The sequence below is a fragment of the Salmo trutta genome, chromosome 1 (genome assembly GCF_901001165.1).
Source record: "Salmo trutta chromosome 1, fSalTru1.1, whole genome shotgun sequence".
In the NCBI taxonomy this organism is placed as follows: domain Eukaryota; kingdom Metazoa; phylum Chordata; class Actinopteri; order Salmoniformes; family Salmonidae; genus Salmo; species Salmo trutta.
This window is the reverse complement of record NC_042957.1, coordinates 60,178,562-60,192,922: the sequence shown is the minus strand read 5'-3', so window position 1 is coordinate 60,192,922 and position 14,361 is coordinate 60,178,562. Positions and strand designations below refer to the sequence as shown.

Here is a 14,361-nt window from a genome sequence, read left to right as displayed (position 1 = left end):
AGGAGGAGGGTTGGAGGAGAGGAGGAGAGGAAGAGGGTTGGTGGAGAGGAGGAGAGGAAGAGGGTTGGAGGAGAGGAGGAGAGGAAGAGGGTTGGTGGGTGGCTGTCACAACACTAACTGTTAATCCCAGCTCTGTCCATCTGCTTAGAACCCCTGCTGACATAAACAAACTGACACCCCTGTCACCTACCATTCAGTACAGATGGTGCCTACAGACTGCTTTTCATTCTTCACTAAACACCAACCGTAACCATCTTCTAACGTGCCTGCCTTTCTTTCACATCTCCCTTCCCTCTGCTTTGCCTTCGTGTCTCCACCCGTCAGCTCTAGATACTATTTGTTCTCTTCTTGTCTGCATCTTACAGTAGCCACAGCTGAACCACACTGCAGTAGGTCTAAGAAAAACCTACAAGATGTGAATATAACCTTAGATTTGACCAACATTATGACAACCCGCTAACAACAATAAAGCCATTTTGTTTGATTAGTATTTGTGTCTGAATGAGTCTTTTGTGAATGACCGTTTTTATTTGCTTTGTTTAGTCCAACACAAGCTGTTGCTTGGATTGAATGTGTACCGTTGTATGATCGTGTGAGCTCATGAAATAAAGATAGATACAGTACCAGCTCACTGATGACTTTATTTTATATACCCAGCACCTCCAAGTTCTTGGACCTGTTTTCATGACTTTATTTTATATACCCAGCACCTCCAAGTTGTTGATGTGCGTACACCACGTTAGAAACTCGTTGTTTGGGCGCCAGATTTCAGGAGGACAGTTGGACACTTGTTGATTGATCATAATCAATAGAACCCACATAGTCATAATCAACAGGCGTCATTTATCATAATGATAATCATCCATCCATATGTAGGCTCCTGTTTGCGCTATCTGTCTGCGGTGAATGAGTATAACTGAGTCTGACAGCCGATCTCTGTATCAGGTTCCACATTAGAGGTATGTGGGAGAGATGATGACTGGCATGGCTGACCGCTGAGATTGACAGGAGGGGTCAATGTTCATCATCATCACTACGATGGTTGTTGTCCAGTGGCGAGGGGAATTGAGGTGAATTGAGGGTTCGGCACCGAAGCCTAGATTTACAGTACTGTCATCGTCACTTGTCAGTGTCATTGTCAGTGCTCTGCCCAGGCCCCTACAGAAGCACATAGACAGTATATTCTCTCACAGACGGGGTCAGACTGTAACACTGTGTTGAATGATCTAACAACCTATCCACACGTTCAGCCCTCAAGGACCCTTCACTTCACTCCCTGCCCAGAATCTACAAGTCTTCCTGTAAGGACAATGACTCAAAGAGAGATTATATAAGTGCTCTCACCATATACACTGTTCTCTGGGCCCCTTCTGACAGCCAGAAAGGAGTTGAAGGAGGAAACATGCGTGTATGTATGTGGGGTGCAGGTCTATAGGAGTCCCAGTCACGCAGAGGCCATCCTTTACTCATCGTACAGCTAATGTAATTCTGTGTGTTGGTGTGTGTATCAGTGGAGGCTGGAGGGAGGAGCTATAGGAGGGCAGGTTCATTGTAATGGCTGGAATGGAATAATGGAACGGCGTCAAACATGTGCTTTCCATATGTTTTATGTGTTTGATACTGTCCCATTTATAACGTTCCAGCCATTTCAATGAGGCCGTCCTCACGTAGCTCCTCTCAGAAGCCGCCACTGGTGTGTATGTGCACATGTGTATGTGTGTTTGTGTGTGTGTGCAGTACAGTACTATGGGTGGAGCAGGTTGAGAGCTTCAAGTTCCTTGGTGTCCACTTCACCAACAAACTATCATGGTCCAAACACACCAAGACAGTCGTGAAAAGGGCACGACAAAGCCTATTCCCTCTCAGCAGACTGAAAAGATTTGGCATGGGTCCTCAGATCCTGAAAAAGTTCTACAGCTGCACTATTGACAGCATCCTGACTGGTTGCATCACTGCCTGGTATGGCAACTGCTCGGTCTCTGACTGCAAGGCACTACAGAGGGTAGTGCGTGTGGCCCAGTACATCACTGGGGCCAAGCTTCCTGCCATCCAGGACCTCTATACCAGGCAGTGTCAAATTGCCAAAGACTACAGTCACCCAAGTCATAGACTGTTCTCTCTGCTACCACATGGCAAGCGGTACCGGAGCGCCAAGTCTAGGTCCAAAAGGGTTCTTAACAGCTTCTACCCCCAAGCCATAAGACTCCTGAACAGCTAATCAAATGGCTACCCAGACTATTTGCATTGCCCCCCCCCCCTTTTACACTGCTGCTACTCTCTGTTTATTATCTATACATAGACACTTTAACTTTACCTACATGTACATATTACCTCAATTACCTCGACTAACCTGTTCCCCCGCACATTGACTCTGTACCGGTACCCCTGTTTTTAGCCTCGCTACTATTATTTTACTTCTGCTCTTTAATTATTTGTTACTTTTATTTTTTATTAATCCATTTTTTACTGAACACTTATTTTTCTTAAAACTGCGTTGTTGGTTAAGGGCTTGTAAGTCAGCATTTCACTGTAAGGTCTACCTGTTGTATTTGGCGCATGTGACAAATAAAATGTGATTTGATTTGATGTCTATTTAGCCTGGCTCTTGTCAGTGGACTGGCGAGTCTCAAGTCTGGGATGGAGGTGGCCTCGAGCTGAAGGAATTCTGGCTAGATAAAACACTCACTCCACCAGGGTGTGGGCCCTGACGTCTGGCCCACTGCAACTTTTCCAGCCAATCTTTCAGAGGTGGGGGTGAGGACTGGTCACTATTGAAGAGCTTTTTCTCCTCAGCAGCTATACGTACTGCAGAACTACGAAGAGAAAGGGGTGACAATGAAGTTATCTAAAGAGTGTGCTTCTCAAAATCCTCCACACTACATCAGTTCCCTTGTTGACCCCAAACATCACACAACCCTGTACACACAACCCTGTATACCCCACCCATGGCTTATTGACCCCAAACATCACACAACCCTGTACACCCACCCATGGCTTATTGACCCCAAACATCACACAACCCTGTATACCCCACCCATGGCTTGGTGACCCCAAACATCACACAACCCTGTACACCCACCCATGGCTTATTGACCCCAAACATCACACAACCCTGTACACACAACCCTGTACACCCACCCATGGCTTATTGACCCCAAACATCACACAACCCTGTACACCCACCCACGGCTTATTGACCCCAAACATCACACAACCCTGTACACACAACCCTGTACACCCACCCATGGCTTATTGACCCCAAACATCACACAACCCTGTACACCCACCCACGGCTTATTGACCCCAAACATCACACAACCCTGTACACACAACCCTGTACACCCACCCATGGCTTATTGACCCCAAACATCACACAACCCTGTACACCCACCCACGGCTTATTGACCCCAAACATCACACAACCCTGTACATCCCACCCACGGCTTATTGACCCCAAACATCACACAACCCTGTACACCCACCCACGGCTTATTGACACCAAACATCACACAACCCTGTTCACCCACCCACGGCTTATTGACCCCAAACATCACACAACCCTGTACACCCACCCACGGCTTATTGACCCCAAACATCACACAACCCTGTACACCCACCCACGGCTTATTGACCCCAAACATCACACAACCCTGTACACCCCACCCACGGCTTATTGACCCCAAACATCACACAACCCTGTACACCCACCCACGGCTTATTGACCCCAAACATCACACAACCCTGTACACCCCACCCACGGCTTATTGACCCCAAACATCACACAACCCTGTACACCCACCCACGGCTTATTGACCCCAAACATCACACAACTCTGTACACCCACCCACGGCTTATTGACCCCAAACATCACACAACCCTGTACACCCACCCACGGCTTATTGACCCCAAACATCACACAACCCTGTACACCCACCCACGGCTTATTGACCCCAAACATCACACAACCCTGTACACCCCACCCACGGCTTATGCACTCACAGGGCTCCTGGCAATACAGACCTCTTCACTCCATGAGAGAGGATGTCTAAAATGACCCATCATTTGTACTCAAATAATCATTCTAATGAGGATGATGAGTATGCTGCCATCTTCTTTCCCTGACATTTTTAGACACTAGTGTGTGTTTGTTAGCTCTCTACACTAACAGAATCCATAATGAGCTCCCTAATGCATTTGTTTGTATCAACGCAGAACATCAAGCACTCTTTCTCATCAATCACTACTCCAGTACTCAGCTCGTATTATGTAAAGGTACACAGAGAACTAATGCTGGTAATGAGATGCTCGATGTGTGAGCATCATACACATGTCCTATTGCAGCCAGCACCCTTCTCCTCTCAGCCCCCTTGTCCTCTCCCCTCTTCACTACACATTCCTGCACTACTCGGCCCTGTCACCAAAGGGTCATGGGAAGGCATGTGTGCTTGTTGGTTAATTTTAGCCCTCATTTCATCAAGCCCATTGAGACAAAACACAGAACAAGCACGTCAACCCCTCCACCAAACACCACCACCCTAAAGCAACTCTATCTGTCTCTTTGATTCTCTAGCACACTCCATAAACAACTGCAGTGACTTTTGACACACTAAGGCTACATTTGCCCAATTCTGATATTTTTTCCACTAATTGCTCTTTTGACCAATCACATCAGATCTTTTCACATCAGAGGTTTTTCAGAGCTGATCTGATTGGTCAAAAGACCAAATAGTGAAAAAAATGTCAGAATTGGGCTGCCTGTGTAAACTCAGCCACACACACACACACACACACACACACACACACACACACACACACACACACACACACACACACACACACACACACACACACACACACACACACACACACACACACACACGTTACCAAAGATACTGGCATACATCAGAGCTACAGGAGACGACAGAGAGACATGTCAGAGACATCCACCTAAAATGATAGGTGGTACTACACTTAAAGTAATGCAGCAATGCATATGAACACTCTGGACACACAGGCACGCTACAGACACGGACACGGACACAAACACAAACACACACACACCAAGTCAATTAACACATCCAACTCCAGACCATCTGACTGTTTAATAGTCACCACTAGCCGGCCTCCGCCCAGTACCCTGCCCTGCCCTGAACCTTAATCACTGTTACTACCCTGCACCTTTGAGACTGCTGCCCTATGTACATTGTCACTGAACCCATTTCATATGTATATACTGTATTATAGTAAAGGCTCATCCTATATAACTACTGCTGTACACACCTTTTCTATTCATATACTGTCCATACTGTCTATAAACACACCATTATATCCATAATGGACTCTGACATTGCTCATTCTGATATTTGTTAATTTATTTTATTTTATTTTGGGGATTTGTGTGTATTGCTTTGTATTGTTAGGTATTACTGCACTGTTTAAGCCAGAAACATAAGCATTTCGCTGCACCTGTGATAACATTTGCAAAATATGTGTAATCAACCAATCAAACACTAAATATATCTTTGTTGATGGTTATTGACAACTCGACCGATCGTTATCAAGAGGACGTAATCAACAGGTCATACAGTAAGGAACTTTAGGCCAATCAATGTTGGGATGATTCATATTACAGTTTTTTACAATCACCTTGGCACTAATTTCAGAACCTTAATGTCATTTTTCAAAACTTTAGACACAAAACTCACAACCGATGATCAAAATGAACATTTTTCAAAACTTTAACACTTTTTCCAATTGCTTGGATACAATACACATACAGCTAAGATCATTTGTTCATAGGACTAAAATCACCTGTTCAAAATGACACAATTTAACATCAAAGTATTACCATTTCAAAATGCAATTCACACATTACATCTGAGATGACTGTCTATTCATTTCATTACAATGATCTAACTATCAATTGATACAACTGCCCAAAATGAGAAGTAACTGTTGCATTACTCTTAATTCATAGTTTTATGGAAACTGACAAACAATACTCCATGTTTAGGTCATGAAAGTTTCAGGATAACGAGATCCATTGACACCAATTACCGTGGAACATGAACCAATTGGACTACATTATCTATGGATGTAATATTTCATCATCATTCTTTATTAGACAGTGTTTCTATGGTCCCATGTACAACCTTTCCAGACCATGTTTTCAGATTTGACATCACTGTATACTCACTTTATTAGGTACACCTATCTAGTACTGGGTAGGATCCCCTTTTGCCTCCACAACAGCCTGAATTATTCACGGTGTTGTACGTTAAGAGATGCCCTTCTGCACACCCCTGTTTTAAACGGCTGTTATTTGAGTATTTGTGGCCTTTCTTTTAGCTTGAATGAATCTGGACATTCTCCTTTGACCTCTCTCATTAACAAGGGGTTTTTGCCCACAGAACTGCCGCTCACTGAATGTGTTTTGTTTATCGCATCATTCTCTGTAAACTCTAGAGAATGTGGTGAGTAAAAATCCCAGGAGGGCAGCTGTTCCTGAGATGCTGGAACCACCATGTGTGGCACCTTGTCCGTTCTAATGTTTTGTCGAACAACAACTAAAGCTCTCTATACTCTATATATTGAGTTGCAGGCAGCCACATGATTCGCTGTTCGAAGGAGCAGGCTATTTGCATTAACACCCAGGTGTACCTAATAAAGTGGCCTGTGAGTGTATGTATGCGGGCCCTTGTAGTTGCTTTTCCAATACTGCCAACTCATTACTGATGATTGATTTCACATTGTGGTACGAGTATATAGTGAAATGAGTGGTATCCACCTACAACAACATAGCGATAACAGGGAGCCGGCAGGTGATCCAGGTCACAATAGAGGTCAAGCAGTGGGAGGAGGAAGACGTGGTGGTCAAAGGAATGGCAGGGGACAAGCACCCCTTCTGAGAGGTGGTCGTGGGGCTCGTTTGAGAGGTGTGGGGGAACGGACCAAGACAGCGGCAGCAACAGCAGAGCGTGTCCAATGAAATCCGAACAATAGTTGTAGACCATGTTGTAAATCATGGCATGACAATGACTGAGGCAGCTAGAATGATTCAACCACCCTCAGAAGATCAACCATGGCCTCAATCATCAGAATTTTCCTGCAATGAGAACCGGTAAGTCTTCACCATGCACTAAACATTAGGCTACTCTCAATTGTCAAATGACTGTATACTGCATGCCAATGTGTACCACAGAGTAGGTGATGTGACTAAATGTGTTCTTACTGTCATTTTCCCTGCAGAATTGAGACTAGGCCAAATAGGGGAGGCAGAGGCAAGATTCTGACTGACCAACAAGAACGGGCTGTGGTCAATTTGGTTCGGGACAGAAATTATATTCTCCTTACAGAAATTCGGCAGCAGATCTTGGACAATGACGACATGTTCAACAATGTGGAAGCCATAAGTTTGCTGACTATTGCACGCATGCTGAAAAGGCACCAGGTGTCTCTAAAACAGCTATACCGTGTGCCTTTAGAAAGAAATGCAGACAGAGTGAAGCAACTGAGGACTGAGTATGTTCAGGCATGTTCAGTTTCAAGATGCCTGTTGTGAAATATTCCCCAAAAATTCCACATCATTGTAATCAGCAATTCTCTTTCCAAAATGTATTTTTAGAGGGTGATGGAGCTGGATGCTGACGAAAACCATCACAAATTCCTCTTTTTGAATGAGGCAGGCTTCAACCTGGCCAAGACAAGGAGGAGAGGTCATAATTTTATTGGCCAGCGGGCAACCATCCAAGTACCTGGACAACGTGGGGCCAACATCACCATGTGTGCGGCTATATTGGAAGATGGTGTGGTGGGACGCAGACCTCGTATTGGATCATATAATGCAGCTCTCCTTGTAACCTTCCTTGATGAGCTAAATCAGGTCTGTAGAGCTGATGGCATGACCTATGTCATTGTGTGGGATAATGTCAGGTTCCACCATGCTCAAATGGTGCAAGCATGGTTTCAGTTCCAACCACAATTTACCACCCTGTACTGACCCCTTACTCTCCTTTCCTTAACCCGATTGAGGAATCTTTCTCCACATGGGGGTGGAAGGTATATGATAGGCTCCCTTACGAACAAGCCACCCTTCTCCAGGCCATGGATGACGCATGCAATGACATCACGGCAGACCAGTGTCAGGCCTGGATTCGCCATGCCCGAAGATTCTTCCAAAGATGTTTGGCTAATGAAAACCTCCATTGTGATGTGGATGAAAACCTGTGGCCAAATCCACAAGACAGGTTGATGGAAATATAGAAGTACAGTAATTCATATTTTGTTTTGCTTTTTACAGTAAGTCAGGTGAGGAACACTGCAGTTGACGTTTTACTGTAGTTTTTTTATAGCTAATTATTTTTTCTTTGATTCAAAGAAACCTATGTTGTGATTTTATTGTATTTCATCAATAAATGTTACGTTTTGTTCAATGATTCCACTGTGTCTGTAGTATTCTCTCTACTAGTCCTTTTACAGTGATGTATTTACGTGTAGTACCATAATGAAACATGTATCACATATTTTGTACTACAATATTTAATGATTGTACAAAGAACTACACAGTGAAACTATTGGTATCTTGTGTGTGGGTGATCTAAATTAATGTTCCTATGGTATTTCATGACAAATTAGTTATTTGAACCAATGATTCTGCAAGTGCAAGGTTTCTTTAATGATATGAATCCACAATGCAATGTTTTGAACATTGGACAGCCTGTGTTGCAAGTGATGACTGTTTTGAGTTTTGTGTCTAGTGTTTTGAAAAATGACCACAAGGTTCTGAAATTATTATTTATCTAGGCAAGTCAGTTAAGAACAAATTCTTATTTACAATGACGGCCTAGGAACAGTGGGTTAACTACCTTGTTCCGGGGAAGAACAACAGATTTGTATCTTGTCAGCTCAGGGATTTGATCTAGCAACCTTTTGGTTACTGGCCCAATGTTCTAACCACTAGGCTACCTGCCACCCCTGAAATTAGTGCTAAAGGGATTGTAAAAAACTGTATTCATAAGAAAAAAGGATTTATAGACCGGTGGACAGGTACATACTGTACGTATATGGAAAAGCATCTATTCTCCTTAGAAACTGAGACAAGTGTTGTTCGGAACACACACCCCATTAGTGCCTGTCTCTTCTCTGGCACAGATCCCATGTGGGCACTTGGGCCCTCTCGTGTGTCCCCTCAATAATCTACACCTGCACCTGCTGCCACACTGTCATCATAAAAAAAACTAGTGTCTGTGTGGGTGTGTGCATGTGTAGGTGTCTGTGTGGTTGTGTGTCTGTGTGGGTGTGTGCATGTGTGGGTGTCTGTGTGGTTGTGTGTCTGTGTGTGTGTGTGTGTGTGTGTGTGTGTGTGTGTGTGTGTGTGTGTGTGTGTGTGTGTGTGTGTGTGTGTGTGTGTGGGTGGATGTGTGTCTGTGTGGGTGTGTGCAAGTGTATGTCCAGGCCAAATGAGGCTGGTGGGAGTAGCTATAGGAGGACAAGTTCATTGTAATGTCTGGAATGATATAAATGGAGTCAAATGTGGTTTCCATATGTGTGTTGTGTTTGATACCGCTCCATTTAATCCATTCCAGACATTACAATGAGCCCGTCCTCCTATAACTCCTCCCACCATCCTCCACAGGTCCAGGCCCTTGCCATATTGGTAATTAGCATGTAGTATAATGGTTAGGTTGGGGCCCTGCTATATACTGTCATCAAAACATACCCAGACTGTGTCTCTTGTTAAGTTGAAGTGCCCCCTGCCCTCTTTCACATCATTTTCTGTGAATCTTCTCCAATCTTCTCAGCCGTCGCCAGTGTTATCAGTGACTGGCTCAGGGAGCTTTGAGACGTGAGACTGGAGAATTTGTACCAGTGGTTTGACAGGAGGACTTGAGGCATGCATAAGGCATTCTACTTGACATGTGTTGATGACACCTTCCTGCCCATGTTATGTTTTCTCACCTTTATCTGTATCTTTTCTTATCTGCCTCTTGTCACATGACATATCAATGGGCTGTTATTCACCAAGCTGGTTCAGTGGCTGTTTATGAGGAGGGGGATGCGATTCCCAGAATTGTGATCTTGTTTGTCTTTTTTTTAAATTAAAGGCCCAGTGTAGTCAAAAACGTGATTTCTCTGTTTTATATATATTTCCACCCTATGATGTTGGAATAAACCTGTGAAATTGTGAAAATGATGATAATGCCCTTTTTGTGTAAGAGATGTTTGAAAAGACAGTCAAAGCAAAATTCTGTCTTGAGAAATTGGTCTTTGCTAAGAAGCTACTTTTGTTTCTTTTTGATCATTTTTCATTTAAAACAATCACAGTAAGGTACTTAACTGTTATCCAGAAATGATTTGATATTGAGATAAAAAAGGCTGCATTGGACCATTAACTGTGTGGTCACTTATAGCATGAATTCCCCAAATGAAACATTTATGGATCATACACAAACACACTGGACTGATACCCTTTACCCTGTCAATTATTGAGATTAAAGAAATGAAGAGGAGCATTACAGAGGCCAAAGAGAGAGAGAGAGTGCGCGTAGAGACGTGTGATGTGCAGCGAAGCAGTTGATGAGGGTGTCTCTGCTCACTGTCAAAAAGTGTCAGGCGCGTCTGGTGGGATGATGACTCCCCCTGCCCCGCGCAGTGCTTGGTCAACCCTGTCAAATGGGGAGGGCATCCGAGATTCGCCAAATAGTAGCTTCTTCTACTGTCCGGATGAAACGTAGCGGTTAAGACTTCGATTTACTCCTTTTCTTTCACTTCTCTTTGATCTTGTTGACGGGGAGGGCGGTGTTGGTTTTTCACCTCTTCATTAGATGATAACGACTGGCAAGACTAGACTAATTGTAGAGCCTGTTTATTATTTTGTAGGCAAAGTGAAACGTTTTATGACTTATGAAATACCGTTTTTACACTTTCCTGTGTACCGCACGCAAAACCCGGCTTCCAGTTCTCTCTCCTATGGAGCGAGCGCCTTTTTTTTATCGCCCTAGCAACTGGTCCTCTCCGCTGCTGCCTTGTGACATTTTCTTGTCGCTTTGCTCACCAGCCATCGCATATTGAATTCGCCTGTATGCGGGGCCATTTTTGCATAGGGTATTTCCCTACTTCGTCTTTAATTTGATTTATTTCAAACTCTGGAGGTTCATGCGTCGGAGAAGTCTCATCTTTCTGCGTGAAAATGCCTGTGAGACGCGGTCATGTAGCCCTCCAGAACACTTATCTGGACACCATTATCCGGAAATTCGATGGACAAAGTAAGTGGACACACTTTACATTATGACTGAAAAAGTAATAACATAATGTGACCATGAGCAAGCTGTTATAACTGTATAATCCCAACAACAAACAATTAGACTGGGTAGAAATGAAGGTGAATGCCTTTTCCATGTAACCTTTCAACCACGCAAAGTGTAATAAAATATAAAGACAAATGCATTTGTCTAGTGGTCCCCCCCAGTTTCTATTGATCCGAATATGAGTGCTACATGGCTGTTTCTGTAATCAAGCAGATGCTTCAGTTTAAGTCTGTCTGTCTGCCTGCCTGCCTGTCTGCCTGCCTGCCTGCCTGCCTATCTGCCTGCCTGCCTGCCTGTTGGTGTAACCCCTGTACTATGGCCTGGGCATTAATGGCATGGCACAGGTGTTACTGCATTGCCCTCTAAATGTCCAAGACCCTCTGGCAATACTCCTTCTATCTCGACATTTGATTTACAGTTCAAACTTAGCTTATGTCCATATGCATGTGCTGAATATGCCAAATTGTCATGTTAATACTATAGGTTTGTGTGTATAGTATGTCTTTGCACCTGCCTATGTTTTCCACATGTTGCATGAATTCACATGCTGCACTAGATTATATTGCATGAGTTAACATGTTCTCCGTTCTTAAACTGGTCAGACCACTGGATCCTGATAGAAAGAGTACATAATTTCTTTGCTTTACAGAGTTTGCATGTGACCACTAACTACAACTACACACTCTGTTAGTGCATATAACTGAGTGATATCCTTCTTGAACAGGGCCTTATGCAGCACATCACAGCACGCTTTACACCCACAATGCCTCTTCGTTTCCGTGCTTTTGTCTTGAATTAAATGGTATCGTAGTTGACTATTGCTCACTCAGAAACTGCCCCAGAATGTCTTTGCAACCCACTCAAACAAAACATTATTGATCCATTCAGCAAAGAAGAAATCCAGTTGTTTAAAAAAGAGGAATGGCTCAGTAGTGGCCAATAACCTAGCTCAGTAGTGGCCTATAACCTAGCTCAGTAGTGGCCTATAACCTAGCTCAGTAGTGGCATATAACCTAGCTCAGTAGTGGCCTATAACCTAGCTCAGTAGTGGCCTATAACCTAGCTCAGTAGTGGCCTATAACCTAGCTCAGTAGTGGCCTATAACCTAGCTCAGTAGAGGCCTATAACCTAGCTCAGTAGTGGCCCATAACCTAGCTCAGTAGTGGCCTATAACCTAGCTCAGTAGAGGCCTATAACCTAGCTCAGTAGTGGCCTATAACCTAGCTCAGTAGTGGCCTATAACCTAGCTCAGTAGTGGCCTATAACCTAGCTCAGTAGTGGCCTATAACCTAGCTCAGTAGTGGCCTATAACCTAGCTCAGTAGAGGCCTATAACCTAGCTCAGTAGTGGCCTATAACCTAGCTCAGTAGTGGCCTATAACCTAGCTCAGTAGAGGCCTATAACCTAGCTCAGTAGTGGCCTATAACCTAGCTCAGTAGTGCCCTATCACCTAGCTCAGTAGTGGCCTATAACCTAGCTCAGTAGTGGCCTATAACCTAGCTCAGTAGTGGCATATAACCTAGCTCAGTAGTGGCCTATAACCTAGCTCAGTAGTGGCCTATAACCTAGCTCAGTAGTGGCCTATAACCTAGCTCAGTAGAGGCCTATAACCTAGCTCAGTAGTGGCCTATAACCTAGCTCAGTAGTGGCCTATAACCTAGCTCAGTAGAGGCCTATAACCTAGCTCAGTAGAGGCCTATAACCTAGCTCAGTAGTGGCCTATAACCTAGCTCAGTAGTGGCCTATAACCTAGCTCAGTAGTGGCCTATAACCTAGCTCAGTAGAGGCCTATAACCTAGCTCAGTAGTGGCCTATAACCTAGCTCAGTAGAGGCCTATAACCTAGCTCAGTAGTGGCCTATAACCTAGCTCAGTAGAGGCCTATAACCTAGCTCAGTAGAGGCCTATCACCTAGCTCAGTAGAGGCCTATAACCTAGCTCAGTAGTGGCCTACAACCTAGCTCAGTAGTGGCCTATAACCTAGCTCAGTAGTGGCCTATAACCTAGCTCAGTAGAGGCCTATAACCTAGCTCAGTAGAGGCCTATAACCTAGCTCAGTAGAGCCCTATAACCTAGCTCAGTAGTGGCCTATAACCTAGCTCCGTAGTGGCCTATAACCTAGCTCAGTAGTGGCCTATAACCTAGCTCAGTAGTGGCCTATAACCTAGCTCAGTAGAGGCCTATAACCTAGCTCAGTAGTGGCCTATAACCTAGCTCAGTAGTGGCCTATAACCTAGCTCAGTAGAGGCCTATAACCTAGCTCAGTAGTGGCCTATAACCTAGCTCAGTAGTGGCCTATAACCTAGCTCAGTAGAGGCCTATAACCTAGCTCAGTAGTGGCCTATAACCTAGCTCAGTAGTGGCCTATAACCTAGCTCAGTAGTGGCCTATAACCTAGCTCAGTAGTGGCCTATAACCTAGCTCAGTAGTGGCCTATAACCTAGCTCAGTAGTGGCATATAACCTAGCTCAGTAGTGGCCTATAACCTAGCTCAGTAGTGGCCTATTTCTATGCTACTGTAAGTCTGACTGTGACTACTGTGCCTGTCACTGTCAGTGTTCTTCAGTCACAGTGTGAAGGCAGTCTGTTGACCACAGGGGTACGGCTCAGAATAACCCTCTCCACCGCTGCTCCACATTAGAGAGAAGATGCAATGTTCCACTTTTCACCTCAATTTCATGTTAAAGGATTTCAGCTTGTTTAATTTGCTGTGCTGGCAGGTGACATTTCGGAATTAATTGTGTTATGTTACTCTGGGATTTTCAAAGCTCTCTGCAGAGGGGTCCTCAGAGACAGACCGATAAGTCCCATCAAACTGATGTCTTCCTTATCTCTGTGTGTGTGTGTGTGTGCGTAAGCACCCTGCTGGGTGATGCGTGTGCCAAACCACTGCTGCTTAGCAACAATCTGAGTCTGGGTGTCTGTGTTCTGAGGCATTGATAATGACTTAGGATAGGATGTACTTTCCACCAAACGACCTCACCTATTTACTCTACACAGAGGAGCAAGGAGGGGGAAGGGGTTCTGCTTTTTCTGGGTGAAGCTCCAAATCTCTC

The 14,361-nt window shown here is 44.4% G+C and overlaps 1 protein-coding gene across 1 annotated transcript in view; it reads left to right on the top strand.

The window, feature by feature from the left end:
* The first annotated feature begins 10,614 nt into the window (after window positions 1-10,614).
* The window catches only part of LOC115203805 (potassium voltage-gated channel subfamily H member 6-like), a 41,453-nt gene continuing 37,706 nt past the window's right edge, over window positions 10,615-14,361 (top strand). Inside the window, exon 1 of the mRNA XM_029768816.1 lies at window positions 10,615-11,264. Coding sequence (XP_029624676.1) covers window positions 11,189-11,264 — 76 coding nt within the window. The 5' untranslated portion in view covers window positions 10,615-11,188. The remainder of the gene's footprint in view (window positions 11,265-14,361) is intronic.